This window comes from Mandrillus leucophaeus, unplaced genomic scaffold (genome assembly GCF_000951045.1).
Source record: "Mandrillus leucophaeus isolate KB7577 unplaced genomic scaffold, Mleu.le_1.0 Scaffold703, whole genome shotgun sequence".
Lineage (NCBI taxonomy): Eukaryota > Metazoa > Chordata > Mammalia > Primates > Cercopithecidae > Mandrillus > Mandrillus leucophaeus.
The window spans coordinates 78,336-100,539 of NW_012107620.1; the positions used below are offsets into that span (position 1 = coordinate 78,336).

At 51.8% G+C, this 22,204-nt stretch overlaps 1 protein-coding gene across 1 annotated transcript in view; it reads left to right on the forward strand.

The window, feature by feature from the left end:
• The window catches only part of LOC105528149 (myosin-11-like), a gene marked incomplete at its 5' end in the record, with an annotated part of 97,322 nt that overhangs the window by 73,812 nt on the left and 1,306 nt on the right, over window positions 1-22,204 (forward strand). Inside the window, 14 exon segments of the mRNA XM_011964760.1 lie at window positions 897-925; window positions 1,375-1,496; window positions 1,586-1,738; window positions 1,976-2,224; window positions 4,729-4,941; window positions 5,250-5,462; window positions 6,000-6,161; window positions 6,590-6,718; window positions 6,994-7,082; window positions 7,858-7,981; window positions 8,966-9,174; window positions 11,360-11,468; window positions 11,552-11,623; window positions 11,625-11,724. Of these exon segments, the coding sequence (XP_011820150.1) occupies window positions 897-925; window positions 1,375-1,496; window positions 1,586-1,738; window positions 1,976-2,224; window positions 4,729-4,941; window positions 5,250-5,462; window positions 6,000-6,161; window positions 6,590-6,718; window positions 6,994-7,082; window positions 7,858-7,981; window positions 8,966-9,174; window positions 11,360-11,468; window positions 11,552-11,623; window positions 11,625-11,702 (1,951 nt within the window).

A 22,204-nucleotide genomic window follows, 5' to 3' on the forward strand; every position in this document is an offset into this window, starting at 1 on the left:
CTGTCTCAGGAAAAAAAGAAAAAGAAACCAAAAAAACCTTCCTTTGCCAATTTGACAAGTATTTATTGAGTACCTGCTGTATGCCAGGCACTGTGCTTAATCCTGAGAAACAGCAGCAAGGAAGAAGAGACACTGTCCCTGCCCCAGTAGGACTCCAGCCGAGTAAGGGGAAAGGAAGAGAAAGACATGAATAATCACATAAATGAATGTCAAATGATGCAGCAAAGGGAAGGCACATGATGCCTAAGTGTAAATAACCAGGAGGCCTAAGCTGGGGGAGGAGGGGCCATGAAAGCTTCCCTACGGAGCATGGATAAGTCTACCAGGCAGAGGGAACAGTATGTGCAAAGGCCCTGTGGTAAGTAGAAAAATCAGGAGAGAGACATATGACCAGTAGAGCTGGAGTGCCCAGTTGGGGTTGGGGGTAGGGGGAGACAGTACAGAGTGGGGTTGGAGGAGGAGGTTGTACCCAGATGATGTGGGGTTTTGCAGACCTATTACACGTATATTGGTCCTCCCTCTGGGTGATGCGAAGCTGTTGAGGGGTTTTAAGCTGATGAGTGACACGGTCTGTTTGTCTTTGGTCTTCTTTCACTTGGAATAGACATTTAGCCTGCCTTTCCACTCGTGGGGATGTGGCCAAAGTTTTCATAAATATTTAACATGTTCACAGCCAGGGACCAAGGGCCAGGGGAAGCATTAAGTGAGATGTTTTTTTCCCACATGCAGTTGAGAGCAGCGGTTTTGCTGCCCTCATATAAGCAGTGTCAAGATCATTCATATCCTCCTTCTCAATGGAAGGGATGAAGGGGTAGGCTAACACCTTCAAAGGGACTTATGCAGAGACACTAGGGAGTAAAAGCCAGAGAATACACAGAGGGCGTTTTTACCTTTAGGGTCTGCGTCTCTGGCTTTGGCCATCAGGGTCAGTGAAGGGACAAAGAGTAGGAGTGAGGAAGGAGGGGATGAACAGCATCGCTCGGATATTTAAGTACCATCCTGGTCTCCTGTCTCCAACCTTAAGAGAGTGGACCAGCCACAGCACCTCGTCTGGACTCTCAGACCTGCTGCTTTGTCTCTACCAACCTTGGCAGGGATCTAGGATCCATTTAGTGGGATCAGGTCCCAGTCAATACAATTGGGGCTCAAATAAGTTCTTAGAACCACAGAGTCGAGGGCCAGGGTCCCAACTCATAGGTGACGGAGTTCCCTTCGAGCCAGACTTTTTTTTTTTTTTATCAGAGTCCCATACCTTGCGGGTATTTTCTCAATCAGTGGACACCCCAAGTCCTAGCCCATGAGGGTACACCACGTGTTTTGAGTAAAAAGGGCTCCTTTTAATGAGGATCCCTTTCTAGAGGCTTTGACTAACAGTCTCTTGGCACCCTCAGAATGAAGTTGAGAGCGTCACAGGGATGCTTAACGAGGCCGAGGGGAAGGCCATTAAGCTGGCCAAGGACGTGGCATCCCTCAGTTCCCAGCTCCAGGACACCCAGGTGAGTGTCCTGCCACATCATCCAGGGGACCTGGGGGGGTGGCCTTCCTCGGGGCGGGTCCCTGCGACCTCCGTGCGTCCCTTTTGCAGGAGCTGCTTCAAGAAGAAACCCGGCAGAAGCTCAACGTGTCTACGAAGCTGCGCCAGCTGGAGGAGGAGCGGAACAGCCTGCAAGACCAGCTGGACGAGGAGATGGAGGCCAAGCAGAACCTGGAGCGTCACATCTCCACTCTCAACATCCAGGTGCCTGCCCTGTGCCCTTGCTTCCGTCACGGGTCCTCTCAACCTCTCTGCGCTGAGATCCCCCACGGGCAGATCGCGGTGGAGTGTTGGTGCGATGGTGCTTGACCCCCCAGCTTCCCCTGCTACTGGGTTTCTCTAACAAGGAGACACGGTTTTCGCTTCTCAGAGTCTGTGCAGCCAGGGACAGGGGTCACTCATGGTCCCCCTCTCACCCTACCCTGGACGCTGTCCCTGTAGCTCTCCGACTCGAAGAAGAAGCTGCAGGACTTTGCCAGCACCGTGGAAGCTCTGGAAGAGGGGAAGAAGAGATTCCAGAAGGAGATCGAGAACCTCACCCAGCAGTACGAGGAGAAGGCGGCCGCTTATGATAAACTGGAAAAGACCAAGAACAGGCTTCAGCAGGAGCTGGACGACCTGGTCGTCGACTTGGACAACCAGCGGCAACTCGTGTCCAACCTGGAAAAGAAGCAGAGGAAGTTTGATCAGGTAGAGGGCATGGGGTGTCCTCCACTCTGGCCGTGGATGCTGGGTGGGGGAATCAGCTCTGCAGAGTACGACGCGTGGCTCCCGCCTGTGCCTGCATCCCCTCTCCACTCTGTGGGGAGCCATGGGAGGCTCTCTTGTCTTGGGCGACCATGGAGCATTAAGGCTACCGGGTCACAGTAAGGATGGCACAGAAGTCTTGATGTCTGTGACTTTTCATGGTGACTTTTCAGCACCATGAGGGTCACCTGCACACATGGTGCTGCCTTAGTTTCTAGCCTCAAGAAGGAATGAGGTGCATATTTCATTCACTAAAAATATTTATGGAATACCTATTGAGTAGTCTCCCAAGTAATTCAGTTTCTCTACTTTTAATACCACCCTTCCCTAAGATTTCATTCTGTACAATTCCAAGCACACAGAAACGTTGACAGAATTGTACAGTGAACATCTGTAAGGCCACCACCTTTATTCAGTCATTGACACTGTATTATATGAACTTTATCACATATTTATTTATTTTGAGACAGGGTCTAGCTCTGTCACCCAGGCTGGAGTGCAGTGGTGCGATCTCAGCTCACTGCAACCTCTACCTCTGGGTTCAAGTGATTCTCCTGCTTCAGCCTCTCAAGTAGCTGGGATTATAGGAGTGCACCACCATGTCTGGCTAATTTTTGTATTTTTAGTAGAGAGAAGGTTTTGCCATGTTGTCCAGGCTGGTCTCAAACTCCAGGTCTCACATGATCTGCCTGCCTTGGCCTCCCAAAGTGCTGGGATTATAGGCAAGAGCCACTATGCCCAGCCCACATATTTATTTATAAAGACTAATTCTATCGATCATGCCTTATCTCTTGGGTACATTTCAGAGCAAATTACATCAGTACATTTCCCCTTCCATACCTCAACATTGCATATTAATTGAGTTTATTTTTAAACACAGTTTTGCTTCTTTTGGGGTAAAACTTACATGTGATGAAATGCACCACTCCTAATTGTATGATAAATGCAGACCCTTGTATGACCCAAACCCCTAAATACCAACTTTTAAGATATATTATTTAGTAAATATGATTGAGTTTACAAGTGACTCAGGGTTATTCTAAAAATCAATTTGAGAGGCCAGGCACGGTGGCTCACGCCTATAATCCTAGCACTTTGGGAGGCTGAGGCGGGTGGATCACTTGAGGTCAGGGGTTTGAGACCAGTCTGGCCAACATGGTGCAACTCTGTCTCTACTAAAAATACCAAAATTAGCTGGGCGTGGTGGCGCTTGCCTGTTATCCCTGCTACTCGGGAGGCTGAGGCAGGAGAATCGCTTGAACCCAGGGTGGGGCGGAGGCTGCAGTAAGCCAAGATTGTGCCACTGCACCCCAGCCTGAGTGACAGAGGGAAAACTCCGTCTCAAAAATAAATAAAATGAGGATTGTACAGTGAGGCTAAATGCCAGATGCCTGAGGGTTCCTTACCCCTCCCTGACTGGCCTCATAGTGTCAGGACTTTAGATGACATCCCAGTTCCTCCTTTTCCCATCAGCCACCTCTCCTCTGGGCTGTCAGCTCATCTTCACTGCTTCATTACCTGGTTGAAGGCCTGAGGTTGCTTTTATTTTCCTGTCACAGAGTGTAGTGCAGTGTCACACATAGCGGGGGATTTTTGTGTTGACCGTGCCATTCAGAGGTCCCTGTCTTTGCTCAATAGTGGAAGTTTGGCTTTTGGATGTTACAATTCATAATCTGCTCTGTCCTCTCTGAAGATGAGATTAATGTGAGCATGGAATGTTCTCTGAGTTGCTTCTCCAAGCAGAGAGATACGTATGCAGGGCCACCCACGCTTACCGTTTCCCTACTAAGGCACTTAGGATAGTTTTATGAGATATTAATAGCTACTTGTGGCCATGAAACAAAATAATAACTAGCTTCTGGTAGCTTTACATGTCACTTTCACCTCAGTGTGCTCTAAGCAACGTGGGCAGCTTTAGTGGTTTCGAAGCACAATTTGGACAGGTGTGGCGGCTCACACCTGTCATCTCAGTGCTTTGGGAGGCAGAGGCAGGAGGCTCACTTGAGGTCAGGAGATCGAGACCAGCCTGGCCAACATGGCAAAACCCGTCTCTACTTAAAATACAAAAATTAGCCGGGCGTGGTGGTGGGCACCTGTAATCCCAGCTACTCGGGAGGCTGAGACAGGAGAATCGCTTGAACCCGGGAGGAGGAGTTGCAGTGAACCAAGACTGTGCCGTTGCACTCCAGCCTTGGTGACAAAGTGAGACTCCATCTAAAACAAACCAACCAACAAAAAAACGATTCAGCTGGCTCTGCATAAGGTTGATGTAGAATTCAGAACGCCAGATTATTATATAAACTACTCCCATAGATAACCTACATTGCTTACACCTGCACCTCGATACATTCGGTAGGACACAGGGCTTTTCCCCGGTATTTACAATTCAGTGAAGCTGACCCCGGATATGCCTAGGAGTCACCTCTGGGTCTTATGCTGTGTTGTAGTTGTTAGCCGAGGAGAAAAACATCTCTTCCAAGTACGCGGATGAGAGGGACAGAGCCGAGGCCGAAGCCAGGGAGAAGGAAACCAAGGCCCTGTCCCTGGCTCGGGCCCTTGAAGAGGCCTTGGAAGCCAAAGAGGAACTCGAGCGGACCAACAAAATGCTCAAAGCCGAAATGGAAGACCTGGTCAGCTCCAAGGATGACGTGGGCAAGAACGTAAGTGGCCCTGGGTTGTTTTCCTGTCCATGTTTCGCCCACCCACCCTCTGTGCCGTTCACCAGTCCATGGGAGAAGCTGGCTCCGGGCCTTTTTCATAGCGAACTATCTTTGGAAATGGAAGGTTTTTGGACTGGTGCAGGGGCTGGGAGGGGCTGAGAATGGCAGTCGAGGATGGGTCTGAGTTGGGGGGTCCGAGCTCTCAGGGGCCATCTTGAGTCCCGGCCATGCATCCTGTGGGAGGCCAAAGCTACCTCCCTAACCTCCTGCGCTGCCGCTCATGGTGGGTTTCTCAACCGTGCCGGCAGGTCCATGAGCTGGAGAAGTCCAAGCGGGCCCTGGAGACCCAGATGGAGGAGATGAAGACGCAGCTGGAAGAGCTGGAGGACGAGCTGCAGGCCACGGAGGACGCCAAGCTGCGGCTGGAAGTCAACATGCAGGCGCTCAAGGGTCAGTTCGAGAGGGATCTCCAAGCCCGGGACGAGCAGAATGAGGAGAAGAGACGGCAACTGCAGAGACAGGTGCGTGCTGCCGGGGAGGCCAGCAGAGGGCGGTGGGGTGGCCTTGTTCATTCCTATCACCACCTCCCACGGTCGGCATGGAAAATTCGTTTTTGTTTTTTTGGAAACAGAGTCTCACTTTGTCACCCTGGCTGGAGTGCAGTGGCGTTAGCTCAGCTCACTGCAACCTCTGCCTCCTGGGGTCAAGCAATTCTTCTGCCTCAGCCTCCCGAGTACAGATTACAGGCGCACGCCACCGTACCCAGCTAATTTTTTTTTTTAAGGGGAAACGAGGTTTCACCATGTTGGCCAGGCTGATCTTGAACTCTCTGGCCTCAAGTGATCCATTCTCCTGTTGGCCTCCCAAAGTGCTGGGATCATAGGCCATGAGCCACCCGCACCCCGTGAGATTCTGTTTTCTCATCTGCAACTTGGGATGAGATGCCTGCCTCGCAGGGAGGATGTGCTGGGGAAGGGGTGCAATGACGTGCTGCCGGGGTGGGCTAAAGGACCTCCCAGGGGCAAGTGGGGCAGCACACATCTCTCTTCCTCGCCCAGCTTCACGAGTATGAGACGGAACTGGAAGACGAGCGAAAGCAACGTGCCCTGGCGGCTGCAGCGAAGAAAAAGCTGGAAGGGGACCTGAAAGACCTGGAGCTTCAGGCCGACTCCGCCATCAAGGGGAGGGAGGAAGCCATCAAGCAGCTACGCAAACTGCAGGTGGGTGACACTAGGAGCTCGGGGCATGGGCAGAGGGAGGCCACAGTGCCCTCAGGCCACCAAAGTCAGCAGAGCAGGCTCCAGGAAGCCAGCCCACACCTGCCATTGGTGTGGGTTCAGCTGGGGCTTTTCTAGCACCATTCAGGTTTTGGTGGCTGTCTCCTGCCCTGGGTAGGGCAGCATTATTAGGTATCTGGCCACTGCCCTCAGATCACATCAGAGGCTGGGCTTCTCAGGCAGGTCTGTGGAGCCCATCCAGAATGGTGCTCCCAGTCCACCACCCGCCACCTGGGACTGAGGGCCATGCTCATGCAATGGGAACTTCTCTGTGGTTCACTGCAGAGGGGTAGGTGTGCAAAGCTAAACTGGACAGCAGAACTTGGGGCAGTAAGGACATCTGAGCTTGTCCTTCCTGTTGACTCATGCAGGCTCAGATGAAGGACTTTCAAAGAGAGCTGGAAGATGCCCGTGCCTCCCGAGATGAGATCTTTGCCACAGCCAAGGAGAATGAGAAGAAAGCCAAGAGCTTGGAAGCAGACCTCATGCAGCTACAAGAGGTAAAGCCTCGTCTTGCTAGGAGAGCCTCAGATGCGGGTGTCATGGTAGCAACCCTTGGCAGCTCCAGTCTGTGCATTCCCAGATTTCATTTCCTCCTCTTATGGGTTCCACCTGTCTAGAAAGACGCATGCTTCCCTCCTCTATGGATTCATGGGGCCGCCCCTGAGCCCAGAGGAAGAACATGTACTTTCAAGGGTGGCTGAGGAGGGAGGGTGGACTCTCGGGGGGCTTGGCCTTTCCCTGGCAGACAGCAGGCTTCCTCCCACCCACCTAGGACCTCGCCGCAGCTGAGAGGGCTCGCAAACAGGCGGACCTTGAGAAGGAGGAACTGGCAGAGGAGCTGGCCAGTAGCCTGTCAGGAAGGTAGGAAACTGAATGGAGGAAGTCGGCTCTGAAGCAGAGGATGTGGGGAGAGGCAGCATCCTTGACCCCCATTTTATTAAAGTTTTTCGAGACACAGTTTCATTCTGTCATCCAGGGTGGAGGGCAGTAGTGAGATCTCGGCTCACTGCAACCTCCACCTCCCAGGTTCAAGTGATTCTCCTGCCTCAACCTCCCAAGTAGCTGGGATTACAGGCATGTGCCACTGTGCCCAGCTAATTTTTATAATTTTAGCAGAGGCAGGGTTTCACCACCTTGGCCAAGCTAGTCTTGAACTCCGACCTCAGGTGATCCTACCTTGGCCTCCTACAGTACTGTAATTACAGGTGTGAGCCACCGTGCCTGGCCCTGAACCCCCATTTCAATGCTATTGCTGACAAAGCATCCTCTGAGATTGGGGACAGACCCATGGTGGTTAGGTTTTCCCTCAGCACTTTCATGCCTCTGTTTGGGGGTGTGGCTGCTTTCATTCATTCCCAATAAGTAGCTGTATGGGGAGAAGGCGGGGCAAAGAAAAGTCAGGAAGGAGTGTGCTGGTCCCCATCCCAGTTCCAGCTTTGCTGATACAGACCCGGTCCAAGTCCCGGCCGCCCACTTCCTGGCTGTGTAACTACAGATGAGTCTTCTAATCCTCTCCAAGACTCAGTTTCCCCCACTAGATGATGAAGGCAATCCCCCTGAGGCATCACTCCAAGGAGGGGGCATCTTCTAAGTTGGGGGAGGGTAGAGGCCCCCAACATGGCTGCCCTTCCCCCAGGAACGCACTCCAGGACGAGAAGCGCCGCCTGGAGGCCCGGATTGCCCAGCTGGAGGAGGAGCTGGAGGAAGAGCAGGGCAACATGGAGGCCATGAGCGACCGGGTCCGCAAAGCCACACAGCAGGTGAGGGCCACCTGGGCACCACAGTCTCACTGCCTACTGTCTCTCCTGCAGCAGGATCCTGCACCGGTCAACACATGCATGGCGGCTTCCTGCGTGCAGGCCCTGGATTGAGGGACAAGAGGGTGGCAGGGCCTGAGAGTAGAAATCCAGGGCCCTTACACCAGTGCCCAGGCTGCTGTCTTCAGAACACCCATCTCCATGCTGCAGTATCTCATTTTCCAGCCACAGCGTGTCTGGCTCCCTGTACCTCAGGGCTGTCCCTGGAGTAGAGGCCTTGGGATGCTCTTTCATTGTGTTTTCCCCCAGCTGAAGCTCTGGCCTTATCCAGTGAGCCCTTGGTGATGTCACTGAGCACCAGTTCCATGGTGGGCACTAGGGACCATCCTGTGACCTGCAGCCCCTTGTGGTGTAGGGTGAACAGGCATTGTTCTCCAGGCGACTCCAGGACAGAGAAAGCAAGGGACAAGTCACTCGTTCAGCCTGGGTGGCACTGTGACACTTGTGGAAGCACCTCTTTTTTTGGAGACAGGGTCTCACTCTGCTGCCCAGGGTGGAGTGCACTGGCGCACTCTTGGCTCACTGCAACCTCTGCCTCCCAAGTTCAAGGGATTCTCCTGCTTCAGCCTCCCAAGTAGTTGGGACTACAGGCACGTGCCACCACTGCCCAGCTAATTTTTATCTTTTTAATAGAGAAGGGGTTTCACCATGTTGGCCAGGCAGATCTTGAATTCCTAACCTCAAGTGATCTGCCTGCCTCAGCTTCCACAAGTGCTGGGATTACAGGTGTGCGCCACAGTGCCCGGCCTGGAAGAAGCTCTTGAGTGGAGTTTTACAGGATGAAGGAGAGAAGGACAGGGCGCCCGGGATCAAGGGACTCGTGCAGAGGCCCAACAAGGCTGGAGGCAGCAGGAGGAGGTGCATGGTCTCAGTGCACTGTCCTGGGCTTCCCTGAGTTCACCTCGCAGCCTTCACTCTCCTCCCCAGGCCGAGCAGCTCAGCAACGAGCTGGCCACAGAGCGCAGCACGGCCCAGAAGAATGAGAGTGCCCGGCAGCAGCTCGAGCGGCAGAACAAGGAGCTTAAGAGCAAGCTTCAGGAGATGGAGGGGGCCGTCAAGTCCAAGTTCAAGTCCACTATCGCAGCGCTGGAGGCCAAGATTGCACAGCTGGAGGAGCAGGTCGAGCAGGAGGCCAGGTATGCGGCTCTGGAGTTCTGAACCCAGTTTGTCCCGGGGTGATGGACAGCAGGGGTCATAATGAAATCAGGGAACCTCTTCCCAACATCAGTTCTGGCTTGTAAGAAGCAAGCTCTGTGGTGCCCACAGTGCAGGTGTGTTGTGAGAACTGAATGTAAACACAGCAAAGTGCCCTGCTGGTGCCTGGCCTAGAGCAAGCACCTAAAATGTGAGCTGCTCGTAGTATCGCCATGGTCCTCCTGACATTAACCAGCCTTCCCAGAACATGTGGCTTTTCTCAGCCTCAGTGGGGATAGCATGCTAACAGACCAAAAATCCAACCAGGGTGGACATGGTGGCTCAGGCGTGTAATCCCAGCAATTTGGTTGGATCACCTGAGGTCAGGAGTTTGAGACCAGCCTGGCCAACATGGTGAAACCTTGTCTGTACCAAAAATTAGCCGGGTGTGGTGGCACATGCCTATCATCCCAGCTACTCAGGAGGCTGAAGCAGAAGAATTGCTTGAACATGACACGGGGAGGTTGCAGTGAGCCGAGATCATACCACTGCACTACAGCCTGGGTGACAGAGTGGGACCCTGCCACACACATACACACACAAAAAAACCCCAAAAAACAAAAGTCCAACCAGCAACTCATTCGGTACACACACTGGAAGGCTTCTTAATTATGGGTCGAATGAGGCATAAGATCACAACACATTTCTTCTTTTTTTTTTTTTGAGACGGAGTCTCGCTCTGTCACCCAGGCTGGAGTGCAGTGGCCGGATCTCAGCTCACTGCAAGCTCCGCCTCCCAGGTTTACACCATTCTCCTGCCTCAGCCTCCTGAGTAGCTGGGACTACAGGCGCCCGCCACCATGCCCGGCTAGTTTTTTGTATTTTTTTTTAGTAGAGACGGGGTTTCACCGGGTTAGCCAGGATGGTCTCAATCTCCTGACCTCGTAATCCGCCCGTCTCGGCCTCCCAAAGTGCTGGGATTACAGGCTTGAACCACCGCGCCCAGCCCATATTTCTTACCATTGGATTCTAAGGATTCTCACCCATTCTCTTCTAGCAGTGTTTTCGGTAATTCACATGCCCTGCAATGCACCCATTTAAAGTGTGCAATTCAAGGGCTATTCGTATGTTCACAAACATGTAAAACGATCACCACAGTCAATTTGAGAACATTTGCATCAGCTCAAAAGGAAACCCCAGGCCGGATGTGGTCATGCCCATGATCCCGGCACTTCGGGAGGCTGAGGTAGGTGGGAGCAGCACTTGAGTCCAGGAGTTTGAGACCAGTCTGGGCAGCATAGCAAGACTTTTTTTTTTTTTTTTTTTTTTTTTTTTTGAGACACAGTCTCACTCTGTTTCCCAGGCTGGTGTGTAGTGGTGCAATCTCAGCTCACTGCAACCTTTGCCTCCTGGGTTCAAGCAATTCTTCTGCCTTAGCCTCCCAAGTAGTTGGGACTGCAGGTGCATACCACCATACCTAGCTAACAATTGTACTTTTTAGTAAAGATGGGGTTTTGCCATGTTGGCTCAGGCTGGTCTCGAACTCCTGACTATATGTGATCTGCCCACCTCAGCCTCCCAAAATACTAGGATTACAGGCGTGAGCCACCATGCCTGGCCAGAGACTCCATTTCTATAAAAAACTTTTAGAAAGCCTGAGTATGGTGGTATACGCCTGTAGTCCCAGCTATCTGGGAGGCTGAGGTGAGGATTGCTTGAGCCAGGAGTTCAAGGCTGCAGTGAACTATGAAGTAGGGTGGAGAGCGGGCATTAGAGCACCACTACACTCCAGCCTGAGTGACAGCAAGACCTTGTCTCCTCCCTGCAAAAAAAATAGAAACCCCATGCCCTTTAGCCACTCCTTTCAGTCCCTGGCAACCAAAATCTACCTTCTGTCTCTATGGATTTATCTATTCTGGACATTTGTTATCAATGGAATCACAAACTATGTGGTCTGCTATGTGTCTTCTTTCACTGGGCAAGGATTCCAGGGTCATGCATGCTGTGGCGTGCATTCATACTTATTCCTTTTCAGGGCTGAATACTATTCTACTATCTGACGGATCCTTGAGAGGAGTCCAGATGTAGGGCTCAGGAGAGCACTCAAGATGCCACCTCCGGGTGACACATCAGCTGCAAGGGGTGCCACCCTCCTCTGAAACCACCTGTTTTCCTTGCTGTTTGCAGAGAGAAACAGGCGGCCGCCAAGTCGCTGAAGCAGAAAGACAAGAAGCTGAAGGAAGTCTTGCTGCAGGTGGAGGACGAGCGCAAGATGGCCGAGCAGTACAAGGAGCAGGTAGCCCCCGCCGCCCAGCCTCCCTCGAGCCCCCAGCCCTCCAGCCGGCCTCCCCTACCCACTCCTCCAACTCTCCCCGACAGGCAGAGAAAGGCAATGCCAGGGTCAAGCAGCTCAAGAGGCAGCTGGAGGAGGCCGAGGAGGAGTCCCAGCGCATCAACGCCAACCGCAGGAAGCTGCAGCGGGAGCTGGATGAGGCCACAGAGAGCAACGAGGCCATGGGCCGCGAGGTGAACGCGCTCAAGAGCAAGCTCAGGTGAGCAGCCCGTGGCCCAGGAAGACCCTGTCTCTCAGGCCAGAGAGAAGTCCTGGGGGCTTAGGCTCCCTTTGGCCTGCAAACACCCCCTGTGCCCACAGCCACCACTTCCTTCTGTGGTTTATTCCTGCTCCTCCTTAATCACTAAGCTTAATGTGGGCCAGGCACTGAGGCAGGCCCAGATCAGACCGGGGCCCTGCCTGGTAACAGCTTACCTTCTAGTTTCTTTAACAATCGACCATCTCCCATCCCGTCCTCCAGGTGAGGAGGAGGAAGGGGCTATCCCCACTGTCTCCTCCAGCCTCTCCTTCATTGCATCACTGAGTCTTCATGCCATCCACTGAAGCTGCAACACCACCCCTTGGCACTTCACCTCCTTGCTGACATGCTCTGCTCCTCCCTTCTCCCCCTCGGCACTGCTGCCATCTGGGCTGCATTATTCTCGGGTATGGGGGCTGTCCAGCATTCACGTCAGTGGGAAAAAGATGCCTGAAAAGTAGCAGGTGCTTACATTCCTGGCCTCTACCCACCGGCTGCAGTAGCCCCCCACTCCACCACCCTGCAATGTGACAACCAAAAATGTCTCTAGGTGTTGCCAGAAGTCTCTAGAGATGGGAGGGTACAGCTGCCCCCCCGCTGAGAATTCCTGCTATTACTGGAGTGGGGGCTGTTTTCTCTCCCACGCCTTGGTACCCTGGGGTGTCCCCACTGTTCCCAACGGCTGCTTCCACCACCCTGTCCGTCCATCCCAATTGGCTCCCTGGAGGTTTTAGCTCCAGGCTTCCTGTCTCCCACGCCACTCCTCACAGTTGTCCATGATTTCAACATCCATGTGGGCAACACAGCCTCTCGGTTCCTTACTTTCCGGGTGATCCTGCTGCTTCTACCAGCCTAACCAGTGCTCCTAGGAGCCCTCACAGTTTGACCCTCAGGAATCTCATTGTCTGCCTGGCGCCACCTTTCTTTGGCTCTGTCCCCAACAGGGTCTTCATTCCCTCAATGCCATCAGCCTCTGACCCAGTTCCAAACCAACCGTCTAGTAACCCCCATCGCAGAACCTCAACAGTCGGTTCCCCCTCTTGCATTGCTGCAATCACTTGGTGAAAGCACAACCCAAATGAAACTCAAGACTTGGCCGGGCACAGGGCTCACACCTACAACCCAGCACTTTGGGAGGCCAAGGCAGGTGGATTGCTTTGAGCTCAGGAGTTCAAGAGCAGCAAGACCCTATCTCCACAAAATATCTCCACAAAAAGCAAACAAACAAAAATCAGCCAGGCGTGATGGCGCACACCTAAAATCCCAGCTACTCAGGAGGCAGAGGTGGGAGGATCAGTGGAGCCCCAGAGGTCAAGGCTGCAGTAAGCCATGATCTAGCCACTGCACTTACCCTGGATGAGAGAGTGAGACCCTGTCTCGAAAAACCCAAAACTCATTCTCCACCTTTTCCCATAGAGCAGGCCTTGCTCAGGGGTCTTCCACACGCCTCTCTTATCTTCTCACTCTCTGTTCTTTTCACTTTTTCTTTGAACTTTTTATCGCTCCTCCCCACGGTCACTCTCAGCTGGGGACCTTACTTCCTAATTAAATCAAAAGCAGAAATGATCATGAAACGTGCACAAGCTCCCACTGCCTCATCACCCTACCTCCCTGCACCTCTGCACACTTCTACTTTCTTTTCATTTCTGTGCTGAACCCTCTGGCACCAAGCAAGGCCAACACCTCCATTGGACCCAGCCCTCTTGTTCACTCAAGCACATGGCTCCAAAAATCCCTACTCTGCAAGGTTTTCTCTTTCATTTGCTCCATCAGCAAATGGAATAACCTCTTAACCCCACATCTACCTTGCTACCCTTACTACAAAACTGTATATGAATGCCGAAATCCCGTCTCTACCAAAAAATATAAAAATCAGGTGTGGCGGCACATGCCTGTAGTCCCAGCTACTCAGGAGACTGAGGCACAAGAATGGCTTAAAACCGGGAGACAGAGGTTGCAGTCCAGCCTGGGTGACAGAATGAGACTCGGTCTCAAAAAAAAAAAAAGACTATGAAGAGCTGCTGGTTCCCCTCGCCCCCACCCATCACTCTCCCAGAAGCCTCCCATGAGCGACACCAATGGCCAGATGTCCTCTGACAGGGCAGCAGCACATGACGCAGCCCATCATGCCTCTGGCCTGATTCACTTGCTTCCCTGGACTTCCTACACACCATCCTCGCCTGCTTGTCCCCCCAATCTGTGGGGTTGTCCCTCTTCCTCTCCTCTGCTGATCCCTCATCTCAAAACCTGCTTACCACCAGAGCACCCTAGGGTATCAACTTAGTTCTCTTTTGACATGCAGTCTTGCGCTGTTGCCCAGGCTGGAGTGCAGTAGCACTATCTCAGCTCACTGCAACCTCCGCCTCCTGGTTCAAGCTATTTTCGGCTACTTTTTGTATTTTTAGTAGAGCTGGGTTTCACCATGTTGCTCAGGCTGGTCTTGAACTCCTGACCTCATGATCCACCTGCCTTGGCCTCCCAAAGTGCTGGAATTACAGGCGTGAGCCACCGCACCCGGCCTCAGTTCTTTTTTCATCTCTGTTCCCTGTTCTAGGTGAGAGGTTTCAACTAGTCTTGGCGCTTTAGAATTCCATCTATATCTAATGACTCCTCAGTTCATCTTTGAGAAGCCCTAGCTTCTTCCTAGAACCTCAGACTGGCCTCCCGTTCCCACATGGATGACTATAGGCAGCTCACACCAAACATGCTGTACCCCAAGCCCTGACTGAATGAACCTCTTCACCCCCAAACTGGCCCCTCTCTCCAGCCGAGCAGCTAAAATGAAGTTGCCAACAATTCAGATCACAAACCTCGTGATCCTTCTTAACATTTTTGTCTCCTTTATACCCTACATCCTATCTGTGGGAGAGAATCTGGTCAACGTGCCCTAAACAATCCTGCCCAGGCTGGGTGCAGTGGCTCACCCCTATAATCCCAGCACTTTGGGAGGCCAACACAGGTAGATCACCGGAGGTCAGGAGTTCAAGGCCAGCCTGATCAACATGGTGAAACGCTGTCTCTACTAAAAATACAAAAATCAGCCAGGTGTGGTGGGGCGCGCCTGTAATCCCAGCTACTCGGGAGGCTGAGGCAGGAGGATCGCTTGAAGCTGGGAGGCAGAGGTTACAGTGAGCCAAGATTGTGTCGCTGCACTTCAGCCTGGGTGACAGAGCAAAATTCGATCTCCAAAAAAAAAAAATCTCCAATGTCTAGGATAGCACCAGGCAAAGTGAACCTTTATCCCTCGGGTCCTAGATATTTCCCCCGCTTCATTCTCATACCACCACAGCCATGTGCTAAACCTCTTACCACCTTTAATACCGATGACTTGATCTTTTCTTTTTAATTAAGTTTTAACCATACATGCATATAATTGCAAATAAAACATACCACCCCTATATATTTAAACCAGCATCACCTCTATCAACCGGTCACAATGAAATTAATACGATGAAAAGAGTATCGAGTTCAGTATCTAGCTACTGTGGCCACAACTTCATCACTAAGACCTGAAGGCTACTTCTCCATTATAAAGGGAGTGACAACAGCCATTAGCCCCAAATAGACTGACTCTGACATAATTAGACCTGTTTTTAAAAAGTTGGAAAGGAAATGACTTTCTCGGGGTGCAGTTCAGTTACCGCATGGCATGCCCGGAAGCCATCGGAAATCACCTCTAGAGTTTGGGGACCACTGCACGAGACAGGGAAAAGTCCAAACCCCTCTGAAAAGGGGAAGAGAGCAGCTGAAGCAGGGCACCAAGCCTTCAGGGAAGAGCCCCACTCGCTGAAGGGCGAGGGCTTGTTGGCCTCCCATGGACAGGAGAGAAATCAGGCCTAAGCTCCCACAGTACAGCTGGGGCCTGGAAGCATCTCCCATGATTGAGGGGGAGAGCTGCTGTCACCGTGAAGACTCCTAGGAGCCAGGTGCGGTGGCTCTCGCCTGTAATCCCAGCACTTTGGGAGGCCGAGGTGGGCAGATCACCTGAGGTCAGGAGTTCGAGACTAGCCTGGCCAACATGGTGAAACCCTGTCTCTACTAAAAGCACAAAAGTTAGCTGGGTGTGGTGGTGGATGCCTGTAATCCCAGCTACTCGGGAGGCTGAGGCAGGAGACTCACTTGCAACCCAGGAGATGGAGGCTGCAGTGAGCCAAGATCACGCCACTACACTCCAGCCTTCAGAATAAGACTCTGTCCCAAAAAAAAAAAAAGAAAAAAAACCCTCGGACATGCTCTGCTGGCAACCGGTCCCCCGCCCCTCCTGAGAGGCTGGGCTGAGGGATGGGGACACAGTCACTCTGACTCTCTACCCCACTGCTGTCTCTGATTCCCTTTCTCAGGCCCAGTGATTTTTTTAATTTTAATTTTTATTATTTATTTTTAGACAGAGTCTAGCTCTGTCGCCTGGCTGGAGTGCAGTGGCGTGATCCCAGTTCACTGCAACCTCCGCCTCCGGGTTCAAGCAATTCTCCTGCCTCAGCCTCTCAAGTAGCTGGGATTCAGGAGCGCACCACCATGTCCGGCTAATTTTTGTATTTTTAGTAGAGACAGGGTTTTACCATGTTGTCCAGGCTGGTCTCAAACTCCTGGCCTCACATGATCTGCCTGCCTTGGCCTCCCAAAGTGCTGGGGTTACAGGCATAAGCCACTGCGCCCGGCCGGCCCAGTGATTCTTGAGCACACACTGGATATCCCCTGTGGGCTCTGTTCCAGACACTTGAGCTTTTTTGGGCAGCCAAGGGCAGAGTGGAACAAAAAGACCGTTTTTGCCAGTTCCGACATGAACACACACGTAATGCAGGTAGAAGGTCTGTCCTGCCTTTTTTAGGTGCACAAAAACATAAAACCGGGCACTAGGGTCCTTAGGGAGGTTGGTAAGCATGCCTGGCTCCTCAGCCAAGAAGGAATTGCAGTGCGAATTTCACCAAGTTTTATCAGCCAGACACATCACAACACAAGCCTTACTCTAAAGCCAGACCCACTTACCTACCACTTGGTACACTGCCGGTTACCTCCGACAAGAGCTGCACAAGGCCTCCACCTCTCCCCTCTTGCTAGAGGCCCCAAAGCGAATGAAGAGCAACTAATCATTAATCAAGGGAGATGTGGCTGCAGGTGCCTTGCCTGGGGCTTCTTGGCTTCTGTTCCGACACTGATTTTTCAAACTCACTTGCTCAAATGCTTTTACTTCCTTGAACAGGTATAGGTTCTTAAAAGTAGCTCTAAAGGACAGACATTTTCTTTTCTATTTAAAAAACTAGGCCGGGTGTGGTGGCTCACACCTGTTATCTCAGCACTTTGGGAGGCCGAGGTGGATGGATCACCTGAGGTCAGGAGTTCGAGACCAGGCTGGCCAACGTAGTGAAACTCCGTCTCTACTAAAAATACAAAAATTAGCCGGCCATGGTGGTGCGCTCCTGAATCCCAGCTACTAGGGAGGCTGAGGCAGGAAAATCGCTTGAACCCAAGAGGCGGAGGTTGCGGTTAGCAGAGATAGATCACGCCACTGCACTCCATCCTGGGTGACAGAGTATCAAAAAACTGCTTATCCTTTCATGTACCAGCCTCACCAAGGGCTCTTGGTATCAGATGATTCACTGCAAGGTTGACTTAAGGATGCCTTTAATGCCAGGTGTGGTGGTTCATGCCTGTAATCCCAAATCCCAGCACTTTGGGAGGCCAAGGCAGGAGGATCACTTGATGTCAGGAGTTCGAGACCAGCCTGGCCACCATAGTGCAATCCCATCTATACTAAAAATACAAAAATTAGCCAAGCATGGTGGGGCATGTCTGTAATCCCAGCTACTAGCAAGGCTGAGGTGAGGGGATCGCTTGAATCAGGGACTTAGAGTTGGCAGTGAACCAAGATCGCAGCCCTGCACTCAAGCCTGGGAGACAGAGCAAGACTCCATCTCAAAAAAGAGTGCCTTTACTTATTAAGTCAAAGCAAATGTCTTTAACAATTAAGAATATACTTAACTGGGCTCCTTTTCGTTTGCTGATGGTAACCTCTGGGGATTCTCTCTCTGTTTCAGAGGGCCCCCCCAACAGGAAACTTCGCAGTGATGCACCAGGTACCATGCCTTCAGCTTCGCAGCTGTGTGTTGTCTCAGTATCCATTTCCTTTCTGCCCAGTGCGCCCCTCTGCCCACCCCGATTTTTAAACCCTTGCACATTTCCACGAAATTCCTGCAAAATCTGAAGGCTTGGATATCTTAGTGCAAAGCTGTCTTTCATTGAAACCAAGATCAGGATGACAAATTGACCTCATTTCTTGACCCACTGTCCTTCCTGCCTCTGGCCAGTGCATGTGACATGACACCCAACAGTGTGCCCTTATCACTGCATCTTGACGAGATGTCAGAGGCTCTGTGTGGCTTGGATTTTTCTTCATGCCAAAAGCCACTCTTACACTGTCAGGGCACTCAGCAGTGCTGTCCTCCCTTGTCCAGTGAAGTTACTGCACTGAGTGAATATGACCGTTCCACTATCTGGGCACATTCCTAGAGAATGTACTTGGCTTCTAGTTGGCTGGTCTGGGTCACAAGTCAGAAATCACAAAGTTCATGGTAACTGCAGCGCAGCAACCAGTCCTCCCACGATTCAGCTTTCACAGTCTTGTCCGCAAAGGAAATGAGCTCACTGCGATGTCTGACAAATGCCGGGGGCTGCACGTGGCTTGAGTGATGTCTAACTATGAACTGCATTTTCAGCACATGGGGTGGAAGCTGACCACCGCAAAGCCAAGCACAGTCCTGGGAGAGCCTTTTCTGGAGACTTCACGGGCACGTACTGTTCAGGGAATGGGGAATGGACACCCAAGACTCGAGGATGTACACAGGGCCTTTCCCAAGAAAGCACAAAGAGGTCTCTGCTTCTCTGGGACTTGAAAAACTTTTTTTGAGACGGAGTCTCATTGTCTCCCAGGCTGGAGTGCAATGGCACAATCTTGGCTCACTGCAACCTCCGCCTCCCGGATTCAAGCGATTCTCCTACCTCAGCCTTCTGAGTAGCTGGGATTACAAAAACCCGCCACCTCGCCCAGCTAATTTTTGTATTTTTATTAGAGATAGGATATCACCAGGTTGGCCAGGCTGATCTCCAACTCCTGACTTCAGGTGATCCATGCACCTTGGCCTCCCAAAATGCTGGGATTACAGGCATGATGAACAACTTTTCATAGGTGAAGTTAGGCAATGTGGATCTGACTTCTTTCACCTCGTGGAGAGGCCAAACCAACTGTCATTTGTGTGCATCTTCATTTTTGGAGAATCTCAGCTTTGCTGTCACCACCAAAATACTTAAATTTTAGCATGGGGTGAGGTCTTGTTAAGAGCCAGTTTTGTGGGGGAGCAGATGAGGCTCTGGGGCACTTCGAGCAGCTCTCCTGCCGGCTCATTGGGATCACATGATAAGCCGAATTCCAGGGTTGGCTGAAGTGCAGAACCCACCGGTCAGTGGGAAACCAAGTCCTTGCAAAGCAGCAGGTGCTTACATTCAAGTTAATTCCTGAGGCCTTGGATAAGTTGGGTCCAGGAATAGAATCCAAATGCTAGGCCAGGCGCAGTGTCTCACGCCTATAATCCCAGCACTTTGGGAGGCCGAGGCAGATGCATCACTTGAGGTCAGGAGTTCAAGACCAGCCTGGCCAACATGGTGAAACCTCGTCTCTCCTAAAAATACAAAAATTAGCCAGGTGAGGTGGCACACATCTGTAGTCCCAGTTACTCAGAAGGCTGAGGCGAAAGAATCGCTTGAACCTGGGAGGCAGAGGCTGCAGTGAGCCAAGATTGCGCCACTGCACCCTAGCCTGGGTGAGACAGTGAAACTCCATCTCAAAAAAACCCACAAAAAACCAGATTCTCCAGGATCAGACCCTTTAAGAAAACCTTTAGAGGGGGTCCCTTAGTTCCTGTAACAGGTATAGTTGGTGCCAACCTTGGTCTAGGATTTGAAACAAGTTCCAAGAAAAGCACTTGAGCCAAAACAGAGTGTCTTGCAGGCTGACAGCCAAGCAAGCAGCTTCCAATGACCCAGGGCACAATGTATTTCTTAGGTCAAGGGAGCCAAGGGAGCAAATTTATCCATTAAGCTTTTCCAGTTAGCAAATGGACTCTTCCAAGAGTCAAAAAGTGTGTGCCTGGAGCACTGATGAGGAGGTTAGGGACTACTTCTCAGCTCCAGGTTAGCTCATCTGGTTTTTTTTTTTAAAGACAGTCTTGCTGTTGCCCAGGCTGAAGTGCAGTGGCGCAATGTTGGCTTACTGCAGCCTTTGCCTCCTGGGTTCAAGCGATTCTCCTGCTTCAGCCTCCTGTGTAGTTGGGATGACAGGCGCCCACCGCCACGCCCGGCTAGTTTTGTATTTTTAGGAGAGATGGGGTTTCACCATGTCGGCCAGGATGGTCTCCAACAAATGACCTCAAAGGTGATCCACCCTGCCTCGGCCTCCCAAAGTGCTGGGATTACAGGCATGAGCTGCTGCACCCGGCCAGCCCATCAGGTTTTGAACCTGGAGTTAAAACTGTAAGGAAGCAAGCTGTGTGGGGAGCGTACAGGGAATGGCCAAACTGCTGCTGCTGTCTGCTCTGAATTTGGGGATCCTTCTGAGTCAAGTGCTTGCAAGACAGTGCTAAAAGAAAGACTTGAGGGTCACGTCTAGAGAGAGAAGGATGGAGAGTTCTCTAGCACGGCTGCAAGTCCAGAAGCTTCTCTGTGAAGCTGGACTAGGAGTGTTTACTTTGGAGTGGCTGCAACTTTTAAGTCTTTATTCCTGATTCCTGCACTGCCGGAAGCCCCCTCCTTTACAGCCAGGTGGGCTTTCCCAGCTGGGGCCTCTCCCATCTTCTGTCAACAAAAGGGTCATATTGGGAGTTCCTCTTCTCAGCGATCATGAATCTCTGGGTCTTGCTTACGCCTCTAATCTTACCTGTCTGAGTTGTTCCTTTTTTGAGACGAAGTCTCGCACTGTTGCCCAGGCTGGAGTGCAGTGGCGCCATCTCAGCTCACTGCAAGCTCCACCCCCCAGGTTCATGCCATTCTCCTGCCTCAGCTTCCGAGTAGCTGGGACTACAGGCACCCGCCACCACACCTGGCTGATTTTTTTTGTATTTTAGTAGAGACGGGGTTTTACCACGTTAGCCAGGATGGTCTTGATCTCCTGACCTTGTGATCCGCCCGATTCGGCCTCCCAAAGTGCTGGGATTACAGGCGTGAGCCACCGCACCCGGCGGAGGTGTTCCTTTTGACTAAATAATCAGTCACTGAGTTGTGTTCATCCTTGTGGCTTCTTGTCCAGCCTTTGTGTAGGGAGCAAAAGTCTGCTTGCTTCTTTGATGTCCTAAAATAAGACCTGTCTTCCAATTCAGGTCAAACAAGGCCACATGGCCAGAACCCAACATGATTATTTGTTGCAGTCGCTGAAAAGAGTTAAGTGTTTCTTCCAAACAGTGCAGGTCAGCAGCAAAGCGGTCTGATTTTTCCTCCTCCTGCCCACTCCCTTCCTCCTACCCAAAGTCTCCCCTCACATGACCAGTCCTTCTTGTGAAGTCGACGTGATAAACTTAGAGAACCAGGGCAGAGAGGAGATGGGAGTAGTAAGGAGAGAGAGAGGGGTGTCCGGTACCGGCTGGAGCTAAAATCCACCTCGGAGGCCAGGCACACTGGCACACACCTCTAATCCCAACACTTTGAGAGGCTGAGACAGGTGGATTGTTTGAGGCCAGGAGTTCGAGACCAGGCCGCGTCACATGGCAAAATCCCCCCTCTACTAAAAATACAGAAATTAGCGAGGAGTGGTGGTGCGTGCGTGCCTGTATGCCCAGCTACTCAGGAGGCTGAGGTTTAAGGATCGCGGGAACCCAGGAGGCGCAGGTTGCAGTGAGCCAAGACCGTGCCACAGCGCTCCAGCCTGGGTGACACACTCTTGTCTTCAAATTTTTTTAAATCCACTTTGGAGGCCAGGTGTGGTGGCCCACACCTGTAATGCCAGCACTTTGGGACGCCAAGTTAGGAGCACTGCTTGAGCCCAGGAGTTCAAGACCATCTTGGGCAACAATATCAAGACCTCATCTCAATAAAATAATCCACCTTGGATTAACACGTATCATCTCCTTTTCTGATAATCATTGGGCACCCGTTTTATGCCATGTGTGGTGTGTTTCACGGTCAGCAAAACAGATGCAGCAGTCCCTGCGGTAGGGAAGACTCAGTCCAGGAAGCTCCACACCAGCAGGAGGCGCTGTCCCGCCTTTTAACCAGGGAGCCCCTCTGTGTCCCTCACCTCCCCCTCTCTCAAGGCTGCCCTTGTCCATTTCACCTTCCAATTCAAACCTTGAAAATCCACCTCTAAGGCGAATGGGGGTGAGGACATACAGAAGAGAAACAGCATGTTCTCTCTTCATCTCTGCCCCGTGGGCTATGAATAAAGTCAGAAGACAAAATC